Genomic DNA, 15,705 nt, shown 5'->3' on the forward strand with positions numbered 1-15,705 from the left:
TCACTGCCCAGCCTGACTGAGACTGGGGAGCTGCTGGGCATGGCTGGAGAATTTCCCTCAGTCCCCTTCACTCACTGCCAAAACCCTCCAGCATCATCGTGTTTACATCTGCTCATTGCTTTGAAAAACACAACTTAGTGCTTATTTCAGATAAAAAATCTAATTTATTGAAGATTGTTACAATTGATGCATAAATACACAAATATCAAAATAAGTTAAAGATTTAAATTTATAACAGATTTCGAAAACCACACAATCAAATAATATTCAAATATCAATTTTAGTTTAACAAAACTAATTTATTACATCATAGATATAAATTATATTATATTGTATTATATTATATTGTATTATATTATATTATGTTATATTATATTACATTATTAAAATATAGTACAGACATAATATTAAAATCAGACATAAATAAATAGAAATATACCTATATAAACATCAATCTACCTATCTAAATATCTATATATAATTATATAAATCTACAAATATATCCTTAAGGGATTTCAGATGCCCAATCTCCACACGTTCTCCCTCTGTCTCTTCCTCCCATGCAGCACAGCCCTCCTAGACAGGGATAGCAGATGAACATCTGGGAAGCAAAGGGAACACTGAGTCAATATCGGGACATTTCCCTGGGCAGCAGCTGCACTTGTGTGACAGAAGAGAAAATCTCAGAGCCTCCCCAGCAGGGTGAGAAAGAAAAAGCAGGCTGAGCCTCAGCCCCAGCCTGCCTCACTGGCCCTGTGGCCTCACCCAAGCTCTCAGGGGGCAGCAGCAGCAGCTCCCTGTTCTCTGCTCTTGCTGGTGCCCTTCAGCTTCTCCCTGATGGCTCTCGTCACTCTCCGATGTTCTTGAGGCATTTAGGGAAGCTGTGGCAAAATTGTACACACAGGAATTGGTTCCAAGGCCTGGCAGAGCCACAGTCCTGGACCCCTCTGTGCTCCCTGCTGGCTCTCTCCATCCCCTCAGCCCTGCCATCCCCTCAGCAAACCCACAGCCCCCCCAGTTCCTTCAGACCCCCACAGTCCATTCTGACACATCGAGTCCCCTCAGACCTGCCACCCCCCTCAGCCTGTGCCACTTCCCTGTCCCCTCAGCCCCCACCATCCCCTGCAGCTCACCCTGAACCCACAGCTCCACCATTCCCCTTTCCTCCCCCACACCCCTCAGCCCCACAGTCCCCTCAGCCCCACCAGCACCTCAAGCTCACTGTCCCTTCAGTGTCACCTCTCCTCAGCCCCCTCAGCCCCTCAGTCTCACCGTCCTTCAGCAGCTCCTCAGGGGACACCAGCTGCTCTCACTGCTCTAGGGACACCTGGGGACACCTGGAACTGCTGCTCCGCCCGGGCCGGCCGCCAGCTCGGACCCAGCACGGGAAGAGGGGACAGAGGGGACACGGGGGGAAAGCAAAAGATGAAATAGAAAGCAGAGCAGGGAAAGAGGTTAAAAGTAAGCCTATGCCTACACAAATATTAATTCATGTACCTAAATATTAATAAAACTCCAACTATATACATTCCTTAATTTAACTATATGCATATAAAACTTACTCTAATTACATATAAATGTATCTATGAAAATCTATAAATCTAACTACAGATATATAAATTCAATCACAGCTATAACTATATTTATGTAAATGGATCTAAATCAAACTATACAGATTTTTAACTATAAGCACATATAAACACAACTTTATAATTCTAGAAATAAATCTACATAGGTATAAAAATGTAACTGTAAAAATCTAGAAACATAATATATACAGAGGGATCCCACCTGTCTGATCTTCACAGGCTCTCCCTTGGTCTCCGTGTCCCACGCAGGGCAGCCCTCCTGGCGAGGTAGATCAGATGGATGTCTAGGAAACAAAGAGAACACTGAGTCAATATCTGGCCTTCATGAATATTTCCCTTTGGAAGGAATTGTAGTTCTGTCAAAGATTGTAAAAGATTGCCCGAAAGGCAGACTCTCATGTGGGAATTTGAGGCCTCCTCTTTACACAAGAGGGATCCTTCCAAGTTTTCAGAACTTCGCAAGTTTTGGAGTATCCCAATAAAGTTGTAGCACCCGCAGTGAAAATGGCACCCAGGAGAGCTTGAAACACACACAGTCCCAGCTCACACAAAGAACCCAGCCTTGGTCTTTCTCTGTGCTCACAGAGACACCTCAGTCCTCACTCAAATGGCTGAAGCTGAAGGGTGATGTGAGCTGAGTTACAAACTAGCACTGGAACCGGGCATCTAAAAAGTGCCCTCTGCAGTGAGCAACAGCTCCTCCAACTCGACCAGCAGCTCTGGGATGAAGAGCTGGCAGGGAAAGAGCTCCCTACGAGGCCTGCAGGCTGCACCAGCTTTGCCTGAGAATGCAGATCCAAAGTGCTCTCTCTCACCTATCAGCACTCGCGAATCTGAGGAAATTAAATTTTGCCTTTAGCTACTGCATTTGTGTTCTGTGATTTGTTTGGCCTCAGAGGTTCTTCCACATGTATTTTTAATGTGTCTCACTACAGCTATCACCAGACCTGTACTACATTGATTTAATGCTTTCAGACACAAAGCTCAGCCTTCTACTCTGGCTTTATGTTGGCATTTTCCCCGGTTACTTCAAGAGTCACTCAGCGCTGCCTCCAGAGCACTGACACCCTGCAGCAAACCTATCCACGGACTTCAGCTGGAAACTGGGACACCCAGCTTGGTGACACAAGTGCCAGAAGGTCAGCTTTATTCACTGCTCTCTTGCCACACCACAGGACTCAGGGTCAGTGCTGCCAGAGAAGCGTGGAGGGCAGGGCTCCACCGGGGAGGCTGTGCCAGTGCCCTGCTGGAACTCAAGGCACCAGGAAGCACCAAGCCTGCAGACAAGAACTCAACTCCTCTGATCTCCCTTCCTGCCACAGGCAGGCTCACAGCAGCCATCTCAGACCTCTCTCAACCAATGTGGGCTCTCTCCTTACCAAGCTCCTCGGGCTCCAGGGAACTGTTCCCATGGCTCACGGTGCCAGGCAAAGCTCTCTCTGCTGCAGCCATGTTCTCAGGCTCCCCTCCTGAAGACTCAGGGGTGACACCAGTGCTCCCCTTAAAAGAAAACCAGAAAGAAGGAAAACCCAAAGATCACTCACTGTTTTCTGCAGGGACACAGTAGTTCAGGGCCTGCAAAATTTCTTTCTCTTGAGGAAGAAAATGCTTCCGAGAACTGGCTTGGGTGAGTTTACAGAAGACAAAAGGTCATCACACTTGGCTATACAATATGGACAATTCCAAAAAATCCCATTTCCTGCCTTGAATATGCCTCTCCTCAACAGTAAATCTAGAGAAGGCAATGGGTCTGCATGTTATATGAAATGGAGGAATCCTCTGGCAAAGCTGTGTAATAATATGCAAAATCGCCCGTGCCTATAGAGACACTGAACACTTCAGGCAAGTCTGGGAAGAGGCAAGAGTTAAGAGAAAGTGGATTCCTAAGTCAAAGAGGGAATCTGTCAAACACAAGGACTAATGGTCCCTGATTGAACTGCACTTCAGCACAGAAGAAGCCCCTGGGCTTCAAGGAGTCCTTAACCATTTCATGTGCAGCACCAACATTGTCCTTCCCTCCAATTCACAACTCACAGGGCCTCAGAACCAACACATCTGCTCCCTAAAGGCTCCAGGGCTCACTCACTTTCATCTCTTGCTCCTAACAAGGAGGTCTGGCCCCCAAAGGCAGTGGAGAAGATAGACTTCTCAAACCCAGTCCAGAAGCTGCCAAAGCTGACAAGGTTGAACGTGGGGTGACACTGAACACATGATGTGAGCACTAAGGAAGGAGTCCTGCCAGCTCCTGGCACAGGGATGTGCTCCTCCCTCCACAGCCCTGAGCACAACAGCCTCATCCAGGCTGCAGCTTTGCCAGGACTGGATGGGAACACACACATCTCTTCCCACAGAGATGTCCAAGAGGAACATGACAAAGCTCTGGAACATGGAGAGCAAGACTGGCCAGTTTGCCCAGCTGAGGATTTCCCAGATAGAAACTCGACTGGAGGCTACAGAGAGGACCAGAAAGCTGCAGCTGCAGCACATCCCCTCACACGGCTCTGGCAGTGCCTACACACACAGCAGGGCTCACACAGCAGCAGCAGCTGCAGCCCAGCCCTTGCTCTGCCTTGGCCTTCCAACCAAAAGGAGGCAGAGCCCACAGCTGGTGCTGTAACAGAGGCTCCTCTCACATGCCCCTCCCTGGGCAGGACACTTTGCCTTCAGGGGCAATTCTCCAAACACTCTCCTATTTCACATCAAGCTAAGCTTGTTAGAACCTACAAAGCATCACCAGGAATGATGCCCCTGCACTAGGGATTCTTCCCAGGAAAAGGAGAGAGGAGCACCCAAACTTGGCCAACACCTCTCGTCCTCACTAAGGATGAGCCCCCTTTTCCTTCCCTCTTCCTTTGCAAATCTTGCTTTACCAAGCAAATCCTTCCCTGTCCATTCACAGCTCAATTCAAGAAGCCTTTTCTTCTCAGCCATGCAACAACTTTCAAAAGCTCTCAGTCCAGCCCTTTTCATCTCTTTCCAATGCAGTTACCTGAGCAAAGGGAGACCTTTCAGGTGGGGAGCAGGAAATCATCTCCTCCAGAGTCTCAAGCACCAGGTCCAGAGTCAGTGGTGGCAATTCCTCTTCCCCAGGCTCATTCCATGGCCAGCTGGAGGCTGTCCATGCTGCACAACCAGCACTGCCAGTCGGAGCATCGGGGGCTGAACTGCCCACTGTGGCTGCAAGAATCCAAACACTTGGGTCAGGCTCCAGAACAGAGCTTGGCACACAGAGCTCTACTGCTGCCTTGGATCAAACACCACAGGAAGCACACAGCAAACTCAGTGTAAGAAATGTATTCCAACTTCCCAGGGGATTGGAAGACTGATTTCTTCCTCTTAAAAAGTATTTGTTCTAATTGATGTGTATATTGGTTAAAGTATGGACTGTAAAACTGATCTAGAGACACACACTAATACTTTGTAATCACAGGCTTTTCCACCTCTCCATCAGCTTAAGGATTTGGCTGCTTTGGAATTTCTCATCACAACCGAGCACAGAAAGTAGATCCCCCTTGGAAGAGCCCAGATCTTCAGACATGCAGGCAAAAATTGAACTGGGATTGTATTGCAGAAAAGCAACCTTATGGGTTGCTTATGGTAGCTGCTGACCATATTCTGCAGCTGCAACTGTTCTGGGGACACACAGAGTTCACTGAAATGTAATCAACTTCTTTGCAGGAGAGACAATCTTGAAACTCTGCAATATCCTATCAGCGTCCTAGTTTGGCTTCACTCAAGAAAACAGGGGAGCTCACCAGACACTGAGCAGTTGTGGGCAAATGTTTTTCACCTCAGTCTTTCATCCATACAGAAAAACTGCCTGGAAAACCCCCAGAAAATCCTCCAAATCTGGAGGAAGGACAGGAAAACCAGACAGAGATTGGTTTTGTTCTCAAGGTCCCCCTTCCTGGTCGACTTGACAATTTCCATCTGATTCTCACTTGACATCTACCCATGAAAGAGCATTGCTGAAAAATACTTCAAATGGTCTGTTGGCAGGAGCTGTTGGAAAAGCAAGGCTGGAAGTTCTTTCCCTACCTGATGGGCTGTAGGCTGGCAAGTGCTGCTCTGAAGATGTGCAGCTGCTGCCCTCTGGAAGGGCATACATAGCCCCATACAAGGCCAGATGTGGCCTTGTCTGGATTATTCTGAATGTGGAAAGGTAAATACCTGTTCCAGCAGTGAGTAGATACATAGATCATAATGGTATTAATACTTGGTTAATGAGCAGATATATATATATATACCTCATTCTGTAAACTCACCCATGCCAGTTCTCAGAAGCATTTTCTTCCTCTAGAGAAAGAAATATTGCAGGCTCTGAACTGTTGTGTCCCTGTGGAAAATAGTGAGTGATCTTTGGGTTTTTTTCCTTCTGGTTTTCTTTCAAGGTGTCCAGGTTTGAGATTTTGGTAAGATCATTGGTTTCCTAAATTGTATTATTCTGCCTAGCTTATAGGTATCTTTCTTAACTTGCATTTTAGCTATTTTTATAGTTTTTGCAAGCATTTACCCCATAATTGCATTTTAGCTGTTACAGTTCTGCAATTATGCCTTTTTTTGTGTGTGTATGTCAATCTGTTCTAGGTTTGTATGTTTGTTATTTTCTGCCTCTAATAAATGGTATTTTAAATCATATTAGACTAATTGGCCAAATATTGGTCCACCAAGGGACCGAGTCTTGGGGTGCTGCTACCCTGATCTGCTGCCAGAAGCCTGGCAATCCATGATTTCCCGCAATTTGGCTAAACCATGATTTCCCACTATTTGGTCAATCCAGGATTTCCCATGATTTGGTCAACCAATGTTTTTACTCGATTTGGCCAATCCAAGATTTCCCACAATTTGACCAATCTGTTATTTCCGCAGATTTCCCATGATTTAGTCACTGCATGATTTGCCATGATTTGACCAATCCAGGATTTCCCATGATTTCCCATGATTTGACTAATCCATAATTTCCCAGGATTTGGCCAGTCCAGGATTTCCCAGCATTTCCCATGATTTGGCCATCCCATGATTTCCCATGATTTCCCACGATTTGACCAATCTGTAATTTCCCATGATTTGTTCAATCCATGATTTGCCACGATTTCCCATTATTTGGCCATCCCATGATTTCCCGCGATTTGGGATTCAATTGTATTTAACTGTATACATTTAACTTGTGTTAGTTTAAATTTAAGTGGTATTAAATATTGTTTAATTGCATTAACTTTAAATTGTATGAATTTAAATAATTCAGGTTGCATTCATTTGTCTTTACTTGCATTAGTTTTAAATGGTATGAATTTAAACTTGTATTGTCTTAAACTGTATTTTATCGTATGAATTCGAGTTGCATTAGTTTAAATGGCATTGTCAAAAAATTAGTTACAATTAGTTAAAATTAGTTCAAATTATTGTCAAAAAATTAGTTCCATTAGTTTAAATGGAACAGCCAAAATTTCCGGGAGAAACAAGAAAATTTCAAAGGAAACCAAATTGCCAGGAGAAGAAAACCGAATTTCCAGGAGAAAAAAACCGAATTTCCAGGAGAAAAAAACTAATTTAGAGGAAAAAAATCCCAATTCCGCCAGGAATGGCCCCTTGGATCCTCTGGTGTTTCGTCTCCATCCCTTGGCTTTATCGAAATCGGTCGAAATCCGCTTTTCCCGGGCGTTTCCAGGTGTTTTCCAGATGTTTTCCAGATGTTTTCCCTTCCCGAACACCCCGCTGACAGAGCCCGCCACGCCGCCGTAAAGCGCGGCGCCACCGCGTCGCAACCCCTCCCGCCACACCGCCGTAAAGCACAGCGGCGGCGCCATTCCCGGCATTCCCCGCGCCGCCCTCAGCCGCCGCCGCTCCGGTGAGTCCCGGGACTGGGAGGGGCGGGGGGATCGCAGCGGGACCGGGATGGGCCGGGAGAGCCCCGGGAGAGCCCCGGGAGAGCCCCGGGAGGGGCCGGGATCGCCCTGAGCCGCCGTGCCGCCCGCAGGTCCCGGATCGCCCCGCGCCCGGCAGAGGAAATGGTGAGGGAATGGCTGCTCCCCCCCATCGGCGGGAATGGAACAGGCCGGGCCTGGGACATCCCCCCCACCTCCCAGTGCTCCCAGTGCATCCCAGTGACCTCCCAGTGCATCCCAGTGACCTCCCAGTGCATCCCAGTTACCTCCCAGTGCATCCCAGTTACCTCCCAGTGCATCCCAGTTACCTCCCAGTGCATCCCAGTGACCTCCCAGTGCATCCCAGTGACCTCCCAGTGCATCCCAGTGCATCCCAGTGACCTCCCAGTGCATCCCAGTTACCTCCCAGTGCATCCCAGTGCTCCCAGTGCATCCCAGTAAGCCCCTAGTGCCCACTAGTAACTTCCCAGTCCCTCCCAGTGCATCCCAGTTCCCTCCCAATGCCCACCAGTAACCTCCCAGTATATCCCAGTATCATCTGTCACCTCCCAGTAACTTCCCAGTCCCTCCTAGTATATCCCAGCCCCCTCCCAGTACATCTCAGTCCACTCCCAGTAGCTCCCAGTGCCCACCAGTAACTGCCCAGTCCCTCCCAGTCCATCCCAGTAACCTCTGAGTCCTTCCCAATATCCCCCAGTGCTGACCAGTAATTTCCCAGTACATCCCAGTTCCTTCCCAGTACCCCCAATGCCCACAAACCAACTCCCAGTCCTTCCCAGTCACATCCCAGTAACCTCCCAGACCTTCCCAGTCCATCACAGTGCACACCAGTAACTTCCCAGTCCCTCCCAGTTTATCCCAATCCCCTCCCAGTCCCTCCCAGTTCCCACAAACCATTTCCCAGTACATCCCAGTTGCCACCAGTGCCTCCCAGTAACTCCCAGTGACCCCCAATAGCTCCCAGTCTCTCCCAGTGCCCTCAGACCCCTTCCCAGTACATCCCAGTTGCCACCAGTGCCCTCCCAGTCACATCCCAGTGCTCCCAGTAACCTCCCAGTCTACTCCCAGTAGCTCCCAGTGCCCACCAGTAACTGCCCAGTAACTTCCCAATTTATCCCAGTCCTCTCCCAATCCTCTCCCAGTTCCCTTCCAGTCCATCCCAGTCCCTCCCAGTTCCTTCCTAGTCCCTCTCAATCTCCTCCAAGTACAGTTCGTCCCAATGCCTCCCAGTGCCCACCAGTAACTGCCCAGTAACTTCCCAGTCACTCCTAGTTTATCCCAATCCACTCCCAGTCACATCCCAGTTCCCTCCCAGTGCATCCCAGTACATTCCAGTCCACTCCCAGTAGTTCCCAGTTCCCACCAGTAACTGCCCAGTAACCTCCCAGTCCTTCCCAGTGCCAACCAGTAACCTCCCAGTCCTTCCCAGTCTGTCTCAGTACTCCCAGTTTATCCCAATCCCCTCCCAGTCACATCCCAGTTCCCTCCCAGTACATCCCAGTCCACTCACAGTAGCTCCCAGTGCCGACCAGTATCTGCCCAGTAAGTTCCCAGTTCTTTCCCAGTCTCTCCCAGTTTATCCCAGTTTGTCCCAATCCCCTCCCAGTCCCTCACAATCTCTCCCAGTTTATCCCAGTCCTTCTCAGTGCCCACCAGTAACTGCTCAGTAACTTCCCAGTGCTCCCAGTTTATCCCAACCCCCTCCCAGTTTATCCCAGTTCCCTGCCAGTGCATCCAAGTTCCTCCCAGTCCCCACAAATCCCTTCCCAGTTCACCCCAGTGCTCCCAGTCCATCCCAGTTCCCTCCCAGTGGTTCCCAGTGAACCCCCAGTGCCCACCAGTAACTTCCCACTCCATCCCAGTCCCTCCCAGTGCCCTCAAACCCCTTCCCAGTCCATCCCAGTTGCCACCAGTGCCTTCCCAGTAACCTCCCAGTATATCCCAGTGTCATCCCAGTCCCTTCCAGTGCCCACAAACCATTTCCCAGTACATCCCAGTTGCCACCAGTCCCTCCCAGTGTCTCCAAGTAACATCCCAGTGCTCCCAGTATCCCCCAGCACCCTCCCAGTTCCTCCCAGTGGCTCCCAGTGCCCACCAGTAACTGCCCAGGAACTTCCCAGTCCATCCCAGTTTATCCCAATGCCATCCCAGTTCTCCCCCAGTGCCCACCAGTAACTTCCCAGTCCCTCCCAGCGCCAGCCAGTAACTGCCTAGTAATTTCCCAGTCCATCCCAGTACATCCCAGTCCATTCCCAGTATCCTCCCAATGCCAATGAATAACTTCCCAGTACATCCCAGTTCCTTCCCAGTATCCACAAACCAATTCCCAGTCCCTCCCAGTCCATCCCAGTAACTTCCCAGTCCACTCCCATTGCTCCCAGTGCACACCAGTAACTGCCCAGTAAGATTCCAGTTCCATCCCACTCTCTCCCAGTCCATCCCAGTGTCCTCCCAGTCCCTCCCAGTGCTCCCAGTCCATCCCAGTTCCTCTCCCAGCACAGCCAGCTCAAGCTCCGCCCCCCTGATGCTGCGTCGTGCTGACAGCGGGAGGAGAAACTGAGGCACTACTGGGAGGCCATGGGCGCCTTACTGGGGGTACTGGGATATACTGGGACATAGTGGGAGGGACTGGGACAAACTGGGAGGGACTGGGACAAACTGGGAGGGACTGGGAGGGAGTTAATGGGGTTTAAAGGGAGGGAAAAGGGGAGAAATGGGATTTTGGGGTTACTGGTTTATACTGGGAGGGAACTGCTTTGGTACTGGGAGGGACTGGGAGTTACTGGTTTGAACTGGAAGGGTCACTGGGCCATACTGGGAGGTCAGTGGGAGTTCCTGGGATGGACTGGGAAGTCCCTGGGAGGCTTACTGGTTTATACGGGGAGGGAACTGAGATTTACTGGGGCTATACTGATTCATACTGGTTTATACTGGTTTGAACTGTTCTATACTGATTTCTATTGGTTTAAACTGGGATGTCACTGCACAGCAGGGGGTGCCATCCACCCAGGTGCTTTTCCTGATTTAAACTGGGATTTACTGGTTTATACTGGGTAGGCCTGATGCCCTAAACTCCCCATTCACTTTAACAGGTAGACCTGGTGTTGTGATCCAAATATTAAGGTTCTTTGGAAAAAACTCTGCCTGAATTAAGGTGCAAACGAGACCATATGCCAGTCAATAGTATGAGTTTTATTTGATCATAAATAAGAGAGAGTGAAGAAGAGAGAAAAGAGAAGTAGGAAGAGAGGTGGGGGGACAGAAAGAGGGTGACAGAGACAGAATAAAGAAAATATCACCATCCGTGGATCCCAACAATGTTGCATTGATCCTCTCCAGCTGCTCTTCTCAGTGGTGATGGTCCCCCGAAAGCACAGAATGCCATGGGTTAATATGGACTCAGGCCAGGTGGCAATGTCCAGGCTTGTCCCCCCGGGGCAGGGGGCAGTCTCTAGCAGCAGACTCTGCTTGCATCACGTGCACTCCTGTGGTGCAAGGCCTAGCATTTGGGGGTCTTTGATGGATTGTGACTCCCCCTCAGCTGCCTCTCACGTGAAAGTCCCGTGGATGTGGCTTGTGGGGTTGGGGGTTCCACAGCTGGACAGTTTGTGTAACGGAGGATGTGTGTTTATTGCCTCTGACCAGAGGTTACACCATGCACCCCCAACCTCCTCCACCTCGGCTGGAGGTGAGCTGTGCTCACAGAAACCTGGCTTCTGTGAGCTGTGCTCTGCCCTCACTCCAAAGTCAGCCAGGGATGATTCTCAGAGCAGCTGGTGGCTTTGGCCTTTGTGGATGCATTCCTTTCCCTCAGCCTGAGATGACTGAACAATAGGTTTCCCTTTATCCAATGTCAGCAGTTTGACTTTCAGTCCAAAGTCCCAGTCAGGTATCTTCAGGGAGGCTTCTTTGATTGTAGCTTCTTTATACAGTTTTTGTTCTAATGAGCAAAACTTTATATCAATGTTTGAGGCATGAACTATTTCAGTCTCTGACAAATGGGGACCCCCAGAGGGGGGACCACCAAGAGCCCTGGCAGCCTGGAGAGAGAGATGGGAGAGAGGATCCCTGGGACCCCCAAAACCCCAGGCTTCCCTCAGCAGGACTCCAGAGAGAGGAGACACCTAGAGTGGGGAACCTGGAGAGGGGGAACCCCTGGGATTCCTGGGACCCCCGGCAGTCTGAGGAGAGTGGGGATGCTGGAGAGTGGGGACCCCCAGTATACATGGGACCCCTGCAGCCCTGACAGTGGGGAGGCCCAGAACCCCAAAGTCAATAGACCAGAGATGGGGAACTCCTAGGAGTGTTTTTTGGTGCTGAGTTTTTAGGATCTAGAGGGTTTTATGGACCTCAGATGCACAATGACTTCTAGAGATGCAATCGGAAAGGGTGACCTTCAAACACAATCTAAAATAAGTCACCCCTTGTTTTCCCCCAAAACAGGATTTCCCATTCTCAGACCTTGGCCAGATGGAGGAGGAAGCTGCGAGGAAGAGGAAGATGCCCAGGGACAGCCAGGCAGGTGAGGAGGAAGTCACTGCCTCTTTCCTGCTCTCTTCTCCTCCATCTCCCAGCCCAGCATTGCCCCTGGCTGCAGGACAACCCTGCTGCTGACTCTGTTCTGCTGGGGATGAATTGGGGGGATCTCCTTCCCCTTCCCTCTGGCGCAGAGGCAAATCCCAAATCCTCTCCTTGTCCTTTCTTCCCCAGGCAATGAGCTGAAGGCAGAGACTTGGGAGGAGAAATCATTGCAGCAGAACCTCATGGAAGAGGCCATTTTGAGCAGCTCCATGACCCAGGAATCCAACCAGGAGGAAAAGCCCCAGAGATGCTGCACAAGGAGGGGTTGCAAACCCAGCCCAGGGTGCTCTGAAGAGCAAAGACCCACCCTGTGCCAGGAAGTTGGCAAGAGCTTCTGCTGGAGTTCAGTGCTGGAGATTGCTGAGAAGCTTCATGAGACCAAGAAGCCCTACGAGTGTGGGGAATGTGGGAAGAGCTTCAGAAGGATCTCCCAGCTTATGGACCACCAGCGGATCCACACCGGGGAGAGACCCTATGAGTGAGGGGAATGTGGGAAAAGCTTCAGCCGGAACTCCCACCTGATCCGCCACAAGAGGATCCACACTGGGGAGAGACCCTACGAGTGTGGGGAATGTGGGAAGAGCTTCAGCAAGAGCTCTTACCTGATCGTCCATGAGAGAATCCACACTGGGGAACGACCTTATGCGTGTGGGGAATGTGGGAAGAGCTTCAGCCGGAGCTCCCAGCTGAACCAGCACCAGAAGATCCACACCGGGGAGAGGCCTTATGAATGTTCCAAATGTGGGAAGAGGTTTCAGACCAGCTCCCATCTCCTCAAGCATCAGCGGATTCACACAGAGGAGAGGCCCTTCCGCTGCCCTGAGTGCAAGAAGGGCTTCAAAGAGACCTTCACCCTCATCACCCACCGGCGTATCCACACCGGGGAGAGACCCTATGAGTGTCCCGAGTGTGGGAAAGGCTTCATCCAGAGCTCTCACTTGACCCAACACCGACGGAGGCACCAGTAAGGGAAGCCCTGCGAGTGCCCCGAGTGGGGGAAGAGCTTCATGCACTGCTCCATATTCATCCTCCATTGGAGGACCCTCATTGGGAAGAGCCCTGGTGAATCAGTGTTGTGGTTTGACCCTGGCCAAATGCCAGGCACCTACAAAATCTGCTTTCTCTGCTCTCCCCTGCTGCAGCTGTGCAGAGGGGAGGGAAAAAAAAACCCTAACCAACACACACACACACAGGGCTCATGAGTCGAGATAATGACCTGGGCAGGATGCAGTGAAGGGTAAAACAGGCTGAGAACTTAAAAGTTGCAAAGTGATTTATTGGTAACCTAACCCTGAACAGAGTCAGAGGAGGCAAATGAGAACTAAAGATAAGCTCTTAATACACTGTTTCTCTGCTCACCCCCCTCCCTCTTTCCCACCAATAGCACAGGGGGTTGTGGCAAGCAGGGTGTGGGTTTTTTTGGTCAGTCCATGACCAAAATTTCTTCTGTTGTTCAGGGAGAGGAGTCCTCTACTTAGTCATGGGTCCCTCCCACTGGAGACAGTCCTCTGCAAACTTCTTTGCCATGGGTCCAATCTCTCGAGCAGCAGCCGCTGGAATCTGCTGCCCCATGAGTTCTTGTCCACAGGGTTCAGAGCTCTGAGCCCAGGCCAGGCTGTTTCCATCCCAAGGAACAAGGCCTTTCCCTGCACTGGGACTCCCACTGGATCACAGCTTCCTCCAGGCATCCACCTGCTCCTCTAGCGTGAGCACCTCCCCATGGGCTGTGGGTGGATCTCTGCACCCCTCGTGGACCCCATGGGCTGCAGGGGGACAACCTGCTTCACCATGGTCCTCACCACGGCCAGCAGAGGATTGTCAGCTCCAGTGCCTGGAGCACCTCCTCCCCCACCTTCTCCACTGACCTTGATGTCTCCATGTTGTTTTCCCTCACATATTCTCACCTCCTCCTCATCCTCTGTCTAAAAAGAAGTGCTTGCTCACATTGTTTTGATTTCTGCTTAAATATGATATCCCAGAGGTGTAACCAACATCTCTAATTGGCCCAGACTTGGCCAGCAGCATGTCCATCATCTTCAGAGCCATCAGAGATTGGCTCTGCTGGACATGGTGAAAACTTCTAGAACATTCACACAGGACACACAGGAGCCATTTTGGTGCTCCTCCCCACCCACTAGCAAAAACTGGGCTAAGCAAAACCGACTCATGAGCACAGGGGTGAGTTTTCTCCCAACCCTTCAGCCACTTCTTCAGGCCTACCACAACAGCTTTTGAAGGGTTTAAGTTGCCCCTAGATGCTAAAGATAGCTTGCTGATGTTCTGGGCTAAGCAAAACTAACATACTCAGGTTGGGAAGGCACCTGGCTGGTGGCTTCCACGGCCTCCTGATTCCCTGTGGCCACCTGGACAAACACAGGGGCAGGAACATCCATCTGGACTCAGACTGACATCCCAAATTCATTGGGAAGAGCTGATTTATTAATGTTACACCCTGAAAATTGTTACCTGCTGTGTAATTGTTTCTTCTGGTGGCATCAAGAAATGATGGATGATCTTGGAGGTCTTTTCCAACCTGAATAATTTCCTTCATCACCTTGTCAGAACAACCAAAGCTGAGGTAAAATAAAGGAATTAAACAAAGAGATCTAGAGCTGCACCATTTTACTGTAGGTTTGGGGGTGAATGTGGGGTTCAGGAGAATACCCATGAGGATTTGGATGTTCTGGGGCTGCCCAGGCTGGGGGACAGGACAACAGTCTCATAGTTGTTCCAGCAGAATGTGTCCACCTGAGCCCATCTGTTGTTCAGGAATTCTGGTTTTCTGTCCCAGTCCCTGGCCTGGGTCTCCCCATGTGGGGTGTGCCCCCCAAAGTGCCCAAATCACTGCTGAAGTGCCTGAGCTGCTCCCAGCTGTGGATGTTCCTGTCCACCAGCCTCTCCTGGTCAGTGCCGTGGGGGGTGGGAGGGGGTTTAGGAAATCCTGGGGGAATTGGGAGGGGCTTTTGTTGCTTTTGGGGGCATTTGTGGTGCAGAGAGGGAGTTTGGCATGCTCTGTGAGAGAGGTTTGGGGTCCTGGCTGGGCTGTGGGGCTTGGAGAGAATTTGGGTGGGTGTAGGGGGAGATGGGAATGGGGTTATGGTGGCTCTTGGGCCCATTGATATTGCAGGGAGTGGTTTGGGATCATCCTAGGAGGAGCTGTTGGGTGGTTTGAGGGGCCTGGGAGTGGCTGTGGGGCTGGGAGAAGGTTTTTGAGTGGTCATGACAAACCCAGACCCCCAAAGCTGCCATCATACCACACCCCCCAAGGTGCTGCTGGGGTTTGGGGGCTCCATGTTGGAGTTCCTCCTCCTGGTTCTGCGGGAGAAGGTGAAGGGTGTATCCAGGGGTCATGTGTGTCCCTGAGAGCATGTGTGACCTCCCCATCCCAGTGTCACCCCCTTTTCCCTCCCCACAGGGCTCCTGACCCAGCTCCTGCTCCCCCAGGAGGGAATTTGGGGAGGGGGCAGAGGGGGTGCACAGCCCCCACCGGGGGATGACCCTGAGCCAGCGCCCTTTGTTTAGCACCAACCTGGGCTTGGGGCTGCAGGAGGAAGAGGCTGAAGGGAAGCAGATCCTGCAGGTGGGACAGTGCTTGGGGTCAGGGCAAGGTCCTGCCCTGCACACCTGGCTCAGGTGTGACACTGCCCCGG

At 50.7% G+C, this 15,705-nt stretch overlaps 1 protein-coding gene across 1 annotated transcript; it reads left to right on the top strand.

Moving 5' to 3' along the window:
- The first annotated feature begins 7,450 nt into the window (after positions 1–7,450).
- Positions 7,451–13,052, top strand: LOC146421192 (uncharacterized). Its single transcript, XM_085047628.1, has 3 exons — positions 7,451–7,600; positions 11,918–11,996; positions 12,185–13,052. The coding sequence occupies exons 1-3, from the start codon at positions 7,598–7,600 to the stop codon at positions 12,535–12,537; spliced, it is 435 nt and encodes a 144-aa protein (XP_084903754.1). The 5' UTR covers positions 7,451–7,597; the 3' UTR covers positions 12,538–13,052.
- Positions 13,053–15,705: the final 2,653 nt, after the last annotated feature.

The sequence above is a fragment of the Lichenostomus cassidix genome, unplaced genomic scaffold, assembly GCF_008360975.1.
Source record: "Lichenostomus cassidix isolate B80296 unplaced genomic scaffold, HeHo_3.0 HiC_scaffold_43, whole genome shotgun sequence".
Taxonomy (NCBI): domain Eukaryota; kingdom Metazoa; phylum Chordata; class Aves; order Passeriformes; family Meliphagidae; genus Lichenostomus; species Lichenostomus cassidix.

Coding starts and splice junctions, on each gene's coding strand:
- LOC146421192 (XM_085047628.1), top strand. Junction 11,997..12,184: donor GCCCAGGGACAGCCAGGCAG/GTGAGGAGGAAG, acceptor TTTCTTCCCCAG/GCAATGAGCTGAAGGCAGAG.